At 32.9% G+C, this 12538-nt stretch overlaps 1 protein-coding gene across 1 annotated transcript; it reads right to left on the bottom strand.

Annotated features, from left to right (window-relative positions):
- Positions 1-343: 343 nt before the first annotated feature.
- On the bottom strand, positions 344-12514 carry LOC127716198 (39S ribosomal protein L22, mitochondrial-like). The gene is made up of 7 exons (XM_052222323.1): positions 12420-12514; positions 7889-7928; positions 6553-6823; positions 5293-5358; positions 3706-3783; positions 2151-2220; positions 344-594 (listed from the first exon to the last, which is right to left on the bottom strand). The coding sequence occupies exons 1-7, from the start codon at positions 12430-12432 to the stop codon at positions 377-379; spliced, it is 756 nt and encodes a 251-aa protein (XP_052078283.1). The 5' UTR covers positions 12433-12514; the 3' UTR covers positions 344-376.
- Positions 12515-12538: the final 24 nt, after the last annotated feature.

The raw sequence follows: 12538 nt of genomic DNA, 5'->3' as shown, positions 1-12538 counted from the left end.
GAATAGAAATATAATATTGAGATTTAGTGTCCTGGCCTTGTGGTCATAATAATTTGGAGTACAATTATCATTATTCATATTATTAAAAGAGAGGCAAAAGATACCAAAGGGACATTCAAACTCATAAGTCGAAAAAACAAACTGACAATGCCATGGCTATAAAAGAAAAATGACCAACAGACAAACAACAGTACACAAAACACAACATAGAAAACTAAAGACTGAGCAAAATGAACCCCACCAAAAACTTGGGGTGATCTCAGGTGCTCGGAAGGTTAAGCAGATCCTGCTCCACATGTTGGTAAAAATACCGTACATCCATAAGTTCATCCAACAATACATCTTTATTTTTTAAGCATTTTATTGTTTAAACAGATCATAACGCAAGAACAATTCTCCTTTTTCTCTGGTCTTTAATATAGTTCTCCATTTTTTCATATCCTGTTTCTGGAGGGGGATAGTAATGCTTGGGTGGTTTTCCCTCTCGTAATCGTAGGAAGTAATGAACATAACGATATCGAACTCTAGATCCTCGACCTCGACCCATGATACGAAAGCCTTTCACTATAGCTGATTGTTTCACAAAAGAATCCTCTGAAAAAAAGTTTGAAAAAGAATTAATTATTTACTAGAAATTTTCAGGATTCATGATTTCAATTTTTTTGCAATATTTTGACAACAATTTTGTAGTTAATATTCTTAAATCATAAATTTTCAACATACATGTATCAATTCATACTGGAAATGGTAAGCTTAGCGACGATTTTTTTAGGCAACAGTGACCCAATTATTATCAATATTACTGAACTGTTCAAGGAACAACTCTATATCAAACATCACATATTTATCATTCCTAATTTATCAGCCCAAAAGCAAAACAATAAAAAAACCCCAAAAAACAAGAATGTGTCCATAGTACACGGATGCCCTACTCACACTATCATTTTCTATGTTCAGTGGACCGTGAAATTGGGGTCAAAACTCTAATTTGGCATTAAAATTAGAAAGACCATATCATAGGGAACATGTGCACTAAGTTTCAAGTTGATTGGACTTCAACTTCATCAAAAACTACCTTGACCAAAAACTTTAACCTGAAACGGGACAGACAGACGAATGAACAAATGGACAAACAAACGAACGAACGGACGAGCAGACACAAAAACATTGTGCCCATAAATGGGGCATAAAAATCTGTCAACCAATTGAAAAATAAAGGTCATGTTGACTTTTTAAGTGAAAATGTACGAGCTAAATATATGCAGCATATTTTAACCTATTAAGGGGAAGATTCCATCTTTTGTACGTTTTCAACCCCATAAATCATCACTAAATGAACTGTGGTCAAATTCATAAAAATTTCAAATCACATTACCAAATGGCTGTATTTTATTTCTGTGTTCACATTGAAATTCTGCAAGGAGCTGTCAGACATGATGCTTTTTATGAACTTCATCTGTCACTCAGCAGGGTTCTCACTTAGGATTTTTGAAAGCAAGTCCAGGGACTCGTAATTTTTGGCCATGGCAAGTCCAACAGTAAGAAGAAGATATTTTATTGCAATATAATTTATTATTTTAGTCTCAATGACCTATTAGAGCAATGAAATGACATTAAATTCAGATTACTTTTAAACTTTGCTATTAAATGATGACATGGATGATATGTGTATTCAGTTTATACAAAATATTTCAATCTTGATGCATCTTTGGACTCACCAGTTTTGAAAAATCGTGAGTCCAGACAGATTTTCATGAGTCCATGACTCATGGACTCGCCTTAGTGAGAACCCTGAGCCTGTATATCAAAGTTGTGTTACTGATTTCAGATAACTTTGCATGATGTTCTATAACCAAAGCTCCTATATATTATGACAAATAGAAATATTTAAAGTTTTCAGGATAAAATCAAACGCAGGATATCTACCATCGATTTATTTCAGTTTGGACACTTAAAAATACTTGGTTTAAAAGTATTAAAGTTTTCAGGATAAAATTAAGCCCAGGATATCTACCATCGATTTATTTCAGTTTGGACCCTTGAAAGTATTGAAGTTTTCAGGATAAAATTAAACCCAGGATACCTACCATCTATTTCTTTCAGTTTGGACCATTAAAAATACTTGGTTAACTTAAATATTTTATACTTACCAACCCACATATTTGATTTAAACTCTACATTATGATCCTTGACAGCAATTTCCTGGCATTCCTCTATTGTCTAATAAAAAGTAAAATACTCAATTGAACTAAATGATGATTAATTTTGCTTAAATTATTTTAGGTCCATTCCAACATACTTTCTTTCTTTTGGGTATTTTAATATACCACTTTGCTTCTTAGTGCGTGTTTTTGCTTCACTTGAGAGTCTGGATGGATTTCTTTATTCATTTTTAGGCAAATTTTCTCTATTCTTTACATGTAAACACCCCATTATTCTTTACCGCCGTCACGTTGTGACCCCTATGGATCCGTAGGGGATTAGTAAATTTCATAGGGGGTTCATGACGTCACGTCTACTGTTAATGGTGACGTCATCGATTAATGTTGTTGTGTTTCATTGTTTATTTTTCTACAAAACGCAGCAGAAAAAGTCCTGCATGCGATAAATTCGTTATACGTTCACTACTGACCCCCTACGGACCATAGAGGGTGAATAAAATTCATAGGAGATTCGGCCTTCGGCCTTACCCTCTATGGATCCATAGGGGGTCAGTAGCCATCATATAACTTAAAGTATTCTTCATTTTTGGCTATTCTTTCTATTTTTTGCCCATTATTCCGCACTTTTTGCCCATTTTTCTCCATTCTTTTAATTTTTCCATGGACATTAATGAGCTGCATCCATACATTTATCTATTTATTTTAAAAGGATATAACAAATATGCAAAAACTTACGACATTAAAATTTTACCCAGCAATTCCATAATCTAATTATCAAATTATTAATTTCAAATTCTTGTTCACTACATTTGTCATACAGATTAACTATCATTTTATATAGTATAAAAGAAGAATGTGTTTGAGGACAACAATTCCCTAATTTTCCAAGTTAAAAGGGCATAACTCTAGAATGATAAATAATTCACTGCCCAAATTTAAACTCTGTGTGCTATGGTTCTTAGCATTGTGTACGAGTTTCATTAAATAAGTTAAAAGGGCATAACTCTAGAATGATAAATAATTCACTGCCCAAATTTAAACTCTGTGTGCTATGGTTCTTAGCATTGTGTATGAGTTTCATTAAATTTGAATGAGGCTAACTTCAGTTTTAGTGCAGAATCGAAAATTGGACTGACAGAAAGACGGAAGTACGAAAAGACAGACTGTAAAAGTGAAAAGTGTAACACTTAATGGCCCCATAGCCTATGGTGGGAACATAAAAATCCAGAGACATTGAGCCTGCCCAATAATTTTCTGGTAATACAGGCTGGTAGAGTAATCAGGATGGATATTAAGTATGTCACAGTTGACTTAAAACATCCAACTATAATAACTAAATATTCTAATTGATCAACTATAAAAAAAAGAAAATGTGGTTTGATTGCCAATGAGTAAACTATTTACCAGAGACCAAATGAAGTGGACATCAGCGACTATAGGTCACCATATGGCCTTCAACAATGAGCAAAAGCCTCCAAAATTTTTAGTCAACTGAGTTCAAAACATCAAGAGTTAACTGTTTAAAACAAAATACACTGCATACCTCTTTAATGATATGTGCCCCTTTGTGCTTTTGAAATGATAACTGTTTGATAGCCTCATCAACTGACATTCCACGAATCTGGAAAAAAATATTTATTATAATATTAGAAAAATATAAACAGAATATCATATGATTTTGAGATATAAATAAAAATATGATATTTTAGTTATAAATTATAGAATATGACAGTTTAGATTTAAATTATAGAATATGTCATAATGATATTTGAGATATAAATCAAATGTATGCATTTTGAATTTGGTTAAACATATTTTAAACCTTCTTTTAAAGTCAATTTATAAGAATATTGTTACAGAACACAACACAATTAAAACAAACACCACAAAATACAGCTTTATAATACACATGTGCTTTTTCAGGTAACTGTAAAAGAGTTAATTATTTACAGGCAACTCATGGACTGACACTTATTTCTGTACATGTGACAGTTCAATCAAGCATTGTGTCAATAGCCTACATTAAAGTAACATCAATTTCTTTCTAAAAATTAAAGTGTAAAGCAATCACCAATCAATCAATGAATTCTAAAAATTAGCTTAGAATTAGAATGACAAAAGTGCATCTGTATTAAGGTAGATTCATGGTATACCCCCATCTTGGATTGTACAATCCCAGTACAAAATCGGTCTAGTTATTTGCCCAAATCTGCAAATTTGGAGACAGATTTGCAATTTATTGGTTAGACTGTTTATTTATATAAAGAAAACTTGGTGATTGTATAAGTCAAAATATTTAAACAAATATCAAATTTTGTGTTTTAAGAATCCATTTTTTCAAATAAGTCATTTAAGGGGAGATTTTTTATTTTTACTTGTGGTAAGAAAACAAGTTCGGTGACACCATTTTTTCTTTTTATTTTCTTAAAACATATTATAAAACCTATCTTTTCACCATTTATTTCAAAATTCTATCTCATAGATTTTTTTTTATGCACACAAATGTGTTTTTTCATGAACAATCTAACCAAATTCAGGCATTTTTCAACGACTCATAGCTTGGAAAATAGCACGGTGACCCATACTTTTTATTATGTTTTTGAAAAAAGCATAGTGAAATCTTCATTTTGGCAAAGTATAAGAAAATTCTATCTCAAGAAACATATACCTATGATCTACCTTAAACAGGAGAATCAAATTATTCAACCAAACTGTATTGTACTATCAGCAAGTCTGGAAAGCGAAAATTTGTGTGTTAGGCATCACTTCTCATTTCTACAGCGTTATAATACACATTAAAAATCTTCTATTTGCCACTGATATACAAGGATTGAAATTGTGTACATATTAGCTTTATCAGTACATTGTTGTGTATATATGAGGGTCTGGATGGGGTTCCTTCATTTCTGTATTCTTAAATATGTGAGGCCATTTTTCTCTTATTATTTATACTTTTTGCCCATTATTCTCTATTCTTTATATTTTAGCACCTCATTATTCTCTATTCTTTATTTTTTTGGTCTATTTTTTATAAATTGTGCTCATTAATCTCTATTCTGTGAACCCCCATCCATACCCTCATATATAGTCAATATTAATCTATGTAGATAGCATGATATAAACTACTTACCATAATAGCATGATACCACAGTTTCTTTGGACTGTATTTTATGTGCTTTTTCAGGTGACAAATTTCCTACAAAAAAAAATTCTTTCTTTTTGCTTTTTGCTTTGTATCATAATTCATGGTGTGAAACTATTAGTTTCATTCAATATTCACGCCATCTTAAAATTATTACGTAAAAGATATCCTTTCTGATGGGTGGCTGTATAATATAGATAAGGTTTATTTGGCTAGAACGAGATATAGAATTGGGAACAATATGATGTGGAGAAGATATTAAATATGGAAGATAAGAATTAAAATTACAGTATGGGTATTTAAAACCCAACCAAAAATTATGGCTTCATGTTGATGCGATACTGTGAAGCACTCTGGACTGAATTTTTTATGTTATTACAATTGGGTAGCTGTCTTATTGGGGAAAAACTCACTTTTATCAATATTTAGATTTTTAAGTGATTTTTTTCTAATGCTGAATAAGAATGTATCCCTGTGCTTGAGGTGTATGGCTGTATGCCCTTGATTTTTTTGCACTTTTAAATCCTACATTCATTTTGCTTATAAAATTCATTTTTATTAATGCCTTAAACTACATGTTGTGTTATTAGTGTTGGTGGGTTGCTGTCCGATTGATGTTTTCTCCAAATCTTGTTGTACCAATATTCATTTTTATCATAGACTTTGTCTCTATTTTCAACTAGGAATGCCAGTTTTTTCTGGTCATTGGTTCTCTCTGGGCACTATTGCTTCTCCACCAAACAAAGCTGACTGCCATGAAATAGCCAATTGTGCTGAAAGTGGCACTAAACACCAACAATCAATCATCAATCAATCAACTTTTTTGTATTCGCACATATTTACTGTGGATTTATTAAAGTTCATAGGTACCAATTTTCATTGATTGCAGAAAATTTTATTTTCGTGGATATTTGATTTTGTGGATTTGTAAAAAATCTACGAAAAATTGGTATCCCACAAATAATAATGAATCCACAGTATATATACAATCACTCTTGGTGGTGAATTTTCACAGTGAATCCTGGTGATTATGGGTGATTCACTCTGAAAGATCTCTCACTATACAATCCATAGCAAACATATAACAGGTTTGTAAGCCATATAGTGATCAACTCCAAACACCAGCAATCACCCTGTAAATTAGTGAATCACTCAACCAATCAAAACACTCAACCAATCAAAAGATTGGTTTCTAACTGAATCACCATGGGTCTATTGGAAGTCTTTGTAAACAACAACAATACTTACTGCTGGTCTTTTTGGATCTCCAGGCTTCTGTGGTGGATAAACAATTTTATTATAGTCTAACCATTGTTTTTCTTCTTTGAGCTTAGGCCAACCAGCTTCTGGGTCTGGCATAGATTCATTTTCATCATTTCTTGGAATACTGGTGTGGAACTGTTTACATCCTGTTAATTTGTGAGCAGATTGGTTGATTGTTGAACCACAGCAGACAACAGACTGATTTATAGAAGATGATTGGAATAGTCTTGATCCTAAGCTTTCATTTGCAAGAAGTCTTAAAATGAAAATAAACAATTTTCACTATAAAACTTATAAACACTGACAAGCACATGTACAGGAGAAACAAAAAAATCTGAGCAAAGCTAAATAATTCAAACCAGGTCTCTTTAATTTAAAAGCTACAATGTATGGCAAAAACTAAATACTGTGGCTTCATTATTATTCATGGGATACCAATTTTTGTGGACTTCATGGATAAAGATGAACCATGAATATAAATGAAACAGTACTATACACATGCTATATAAATTACAGAAGTATCATGGGTGCATAAACCTATAGCTAGTTGCAATCTTTTTGGATCTGTAGCAGGAGAATGAAAATGTTGTCTATTAATAGCTCTTATGACCTTGACCTCAAAATCACAAAAGTCTTCCCTTTCTCATTTGGCAGTATTTATCATGCCAAGTTTGGTAAAGTTATTCCAAATCATGCTAATTGATTATTGCTCAAAAGATTTTGTCTGGAAACCAAAATGTTGATGCCCACATATCAAGAACATTCATATTCTGCATCAAGTTGTTTTGACTTCCTTGGAACCAGGTCGAAATTAGGAAGTGCACAATGATTTAAGGTACTGAGAGTTGGTTAACCGTTATGGAATATCCGTTTCACAGATGACAACGGATATGTTCCAATTGACGTAACTACAATCCTGTCCCCTTTTCTCCGAATGTGACCTACTTAATTAGACTTATCACTGGGGTTGTACTTACATGAGCAACACGACGTGTGCCACATGTGGCGCAGGATCTGCTTACCCTTCCGGAGCACCTAAGATCACACTGAGTTTTTGGTCGGGTTGGTATTGCTCAGTCTTTGGTTTTCTATGTTGTGTTTTGTGTACTGTTGTTTATTTTCGACTTATATGAGTTTGAATGTCCCTTTGGAATCCTTTGGCTCTCTTTTCATGAAAGTTTCTTTCAAAAGTCCTTATTGGATTAGGGAGAGTTGTGGATACAAAGAGCAGTAGTCCAGTAGACAGCAGCCAGAGATTGCTCGGACATATAATGATCAGTTTTGGGAACTAGGGTAGTCCTGACCATGTATATTTACTTACCTTGTTTGTAACGACCCATGCCTTAAAAGCCTACACAAATCTGTAAAATAAAAGGTTAGTATACAGGATTTAATAAAATATACATTTCGATAACATCTTAAAATATACAAAGGTTATAAAATCAAATAGCAGTCATTAAAATTAAAGACAAAAAATTCAAATAGTTTATGTACATGTACATGTATATATTCATGATAAGCATAAAAATAACAAATTAACAATACATGTGAAAAATGTACTTTAATATGAAATAAAAGAACAGAGTTCCAACATTGTCCAATGTCCCCCGTGTTGCACATATTTCATCTGTCCAAGGTACAAGGGCAAAAACTAAAAAAAACACTTTGTTTTTGTTCTTTAAAACTTTTTATCAATATCTTAGAGAAACGAAGGCTTCAGAGCAAATGCAATGTGATTTCCAATACAATTAATATTTCCAAGGGGCATAACTTGTTAAAAATATTTGAAAAGCACTTATTTCTGAAAGTGTCAAAGACGTTGCGGATAAAAACCTATGATATAAGTTTCATAAAATCCTGGCAGTAATTGTACACATGAGAATGCTGACAATGCAATTTTCCATATATTATAATCAACATTTCCAAGGGGCCTAACTCTTTTAAAAATAATTGATCGGCACTGATTTTTTAACTCGTCAAAGACATTGATGATATAAACCTACATGTTTAATATGAACAAGGATTTGTATACAAATCCTTGATATGAATTTCTTAAAAATCTGGCAAGAATTGTACACAGAGCACTCACAATGCAATTTTCCATATAATTAATATTTCAAAGGGGCATAACTCCTTCAGAAATTATTGAACTCATCAAAGACATCTATGATTTAAGTTTCGTAAAATTCTTGCAAGAAATGTACACATGAGAGCACTAACAATGCAATTCTACATAAATTTAATGTTTCCAAGGGACGTAACTCTTTTAAAAAATAATTGATAGGCACTGATTTTTTAACTCGTCAAAGACATTGTTGTTATAAACCTATGATATAAGTTTCATAAAAATCTGGGAAGAATTGAACACATGATAGCCCTAACGATGCAATTTTCCATATAATTAATGTTTCCAAGGGGCATAACTCTTTTAAAAATAAAATGATTGGCACTGATTCTCGAACTTGTCCAATACAGTGCTGATATTCATAAGTTTTAAAAAAATCTCATTCTGGCAAGAATTGTGCACGTGAGAGAGCTAACAAGACAGGACGGATGGACGCACAGACAGAAGGACAGACACCCCAGCAACACGGCAGGGGAAAACAAATATTGAGTATATGTACATTGAAATTTTCAAAATGATGTCATAACCAAAGGACCAACATCGGATACTTTTCAGTATTTCAGTTACTTTTTCAACAGAAATTATGATGGGAATAAATTGTTTTGCAATTTGGTATAGAGGTATTTATTGTCAAGCCCCAGTCGTGAGGCCAATGATGAAGAGTATCTCAAAAGATCCAGATGGTTTTTAAATCGTAATTTATTATTTTTTAATATTTTTTGTCCTTAAATTTGTACAATGAAAAAAAAAAGAAAAGATGACCGTAGTTCATTTTTCAGTATTTTTTATTTTGCAAAAACGTTCAGCATATTATCCTGATGTTCCTTTACTGTTATGAATCACAGTTTATGGCCAAACTCAGTAAAGAACAGTCATTTAATTGATAATTTTCAACAACACTTACCGTTATCTTGATATTTTTTGGTTAAATAATCAATAATTCTCTAATCATACTGCTGAAATTTACCCAAAGGAACTTACTTTAAATAAATCTAATATCAACAGCAATAACTGACCTTTCCTAGATTCCGATATTTCAGTACTACACCAGAACCTCTACACAAATATTTACGACAAAAGGGATGGTTTTTCTTTCCCTATTGTTAATTTTCCCTTTTTGGACGGTGATGTTCCTTTGGCACCGTCTTACGGTGTTTATATATCCCAATTCATTCGATATACTCTTGTCTGTAGTGACATTTTGGATTTGAATGAGTGTGATCGTTTCTGTAGTGACGTTTTGGATTTTAATGAGCGTAATCTATGTATTTAATACATAGTAATAATTACAAGTAAATTATTAAGTCAGGGATTTCGTTACCACAAATTACTTAAAACCTTAGTTTTACTAAATTCTTTCATCGATACAAAGATTTGGTCTGCAAGTTTGGCTGTACCTGTAGAAAACTTATTTCTAAATTTTACGGTGATGTTGTAAACCGAGCCAGGATATTTAGATATGATCCCGGTAAACTTATCAATCCTTTAAACATGTTAAACAACCTTATTCTAAAAGGTTACCTATTCAACACTGTAATTAAATCTTTGAATATTGTTTTTATTGGTTTAAATATTGATTTTGTTATCAGTAAATTAAAACCATACTAAATATTACACATATGTACTTTCACAGTACTACAATCTGTCGATACTTATAGTTTGGCATTGCACAAGGTCATGTTTTTCTCTGACTGTTACTGACGTCTTTACACTAAATTCATTTGATGTTGGATGTGTACTGATTGATATTTTAGTCTTAGATACATGATTTTTTTCATTAGTTGTTATTGGCTTTGAACCAGCTGTCAGTAACTGTGAGTACTCACAGATCTGTACTTAGTGTCTTTTTGTTTTTGGGATGTACAAGTATGCGTCCACGTCCACTTTGTGTTTTTGTTCAATGATTTGATTTTTCGTGTTTTATTGCCACTTTTAAGCACCGCTTTTGGACTATTTCGTGGCGGCCAGTTTTTGTTGGTGGAGGAAGCCTGAGTGCCTGGAGTAAAACAACCAACCTTCGATAGGAAAACTGACAATCCTTGTCAATTAAGATTGGAGTCAAGTGCACCCACATGAGCGAGGTTCGAACTCACAACCTCAGTGTTGACTGGCTAGTGATTACAGTAGTAACTACTTAGACCACTCGGCCACCGAGGCCCCTTTTGTTAGATGTATTTCTATTTGTATCCATCTGATGAGTTAAGCCTTTTTCAACTGATTTTTATAGTTTGTTCTTATGTTGTACTGTTACGCCACTGTCCCAGGTTAGAGGAGGGTTGAGCACTCACAAACATGTTTAACCCCACCACATTTTTAATGTGCCTGTCTCAAGTCAGGAGCCTGTAGTTCAGTGGTTGTGGTTCGTTCATGTCTGTCATATTTTTTCTTCCTAAACTGTTTTGTTTTATAAATTAGTCTGTTAGTTTTCTCATTTGAATTGTTTCATATTTTTCATGACAGGGCCTTTTATAGCCGACCACATGGTATGGGTTTTTCTCATTGTTGAAGGCTGTATGGTTGCCTATAATTGCTTACATCCACTTCATTTGAACTTTGGTCATTGTTGGTGGATAGTTGTCTTATTGGCAATCATACCACCTCCTTATTTTAATATTCATCCTATTTCACAGTGAGTGCCTCCCTCATATTAAAGACTTTGTCCTCTTTCACAGCTGGCAATACTATCCACACAGGGCAATTTCAAGAACTGGTGAGCCTTGAATTCCGATTCTGCCCCTGAACAAGTAATCTAAAGTACAGCGAGAAATTACACAGAGCAGCGTTGTACCATAAGAGGAAACAAAATAGTACAGAAATATTTTGACCATGTTGACCTTAGGAACACATGTAACACTAGTCTAAATAATTATGATGCCTTCAAGGCGTCAAAGCAAAAAAATAAAATAGCCTTTCAAGACGTCATAAATATTTGGACTAATGTAACACTAGTCCAAATAATTATGACGTTTTGAAAGACCAATATAATTTTTTGCTGTGACACCTTCCTTCCATAGCTTTTCAAGACGTCAAAATTATTTGGACTCTTGTAACACATGCCTCATATAAGAGGGTGGTAAAGGGTTATTTTCGTGCAACGTGATCGCCGTTTTTTATTCCACGTTCAACGTGTTTTTACCTTTTTATTTAACGTTCAGTCGTGCAAGACAGGTGCCTTGTTCAACGTGTTCTGCTTATTTAATTTTACGTGCAACGTGATTTTCAAATGCTTATTTTGCGTGCTCGGTATTTTTCAAATAAAATTCAAATACTTGGCAGGGATCATCAAGAAATACTTTTTTAAAAGCCGTAAACCATTTACATCATAAATGTGTATACTAAATCGGGAATAACAAGTAAAACAGAGAGTTTATATATACAAGAAGACAGTGACTCAGTCACAAAAGGTTCACAACAGTCTTTATTTTTCGTGCAACATTCATGACAGAAATTATTTCACGTTCAACGTGAAATTATGTCTTATTTCACGTTTTTTCCGTGCAAGCACCCCCCCCCCCCCCCCCCCCCTTTACCACCCTCATATAAATATTTCTTCTTCTTTAGGTTTTCACTTTTCAGTAGTCCTTTTTTTAAACAGGTTCAATTAACTGTTTAAATCAATTTTGAAAAAAAAGCACAAGTCTAGAATATTTTCTTTTTGTTAAAATGCAGCAATAGTGTTTAGTTTTCAGTGTAAATTGTGTTTTTAAGTTAAAGTTGAGATCATTACTTTTCAGGCTCATTTTTCATTTTCTCATTGACCTTGGTGATGTAGATGCTTTAATTTGTAACTCAGAGATAGCCTGTTTTAAGCGTCCCGAAGATCTGATCATTGTTGCTATTTGCAAT

Source organism: Mytilus californianus, unplaced genomic scaffold, assembly GCF_021869535.1.
Source record: "Mytilus californianus isolate M0D057914Y unplaced genomic scaffold, xbMytCali1.0.p SCAF_9, whole genome shotgun sequence".
NCBI lineage: Eukaryota > Metazoa > Mollusca > Bivalvia > Mytilida > Mytilidae > Mytilus > Mytilus californianus.
This window is presented reverse-complemented; position numbering and strand designations above follow the sequence as displayed.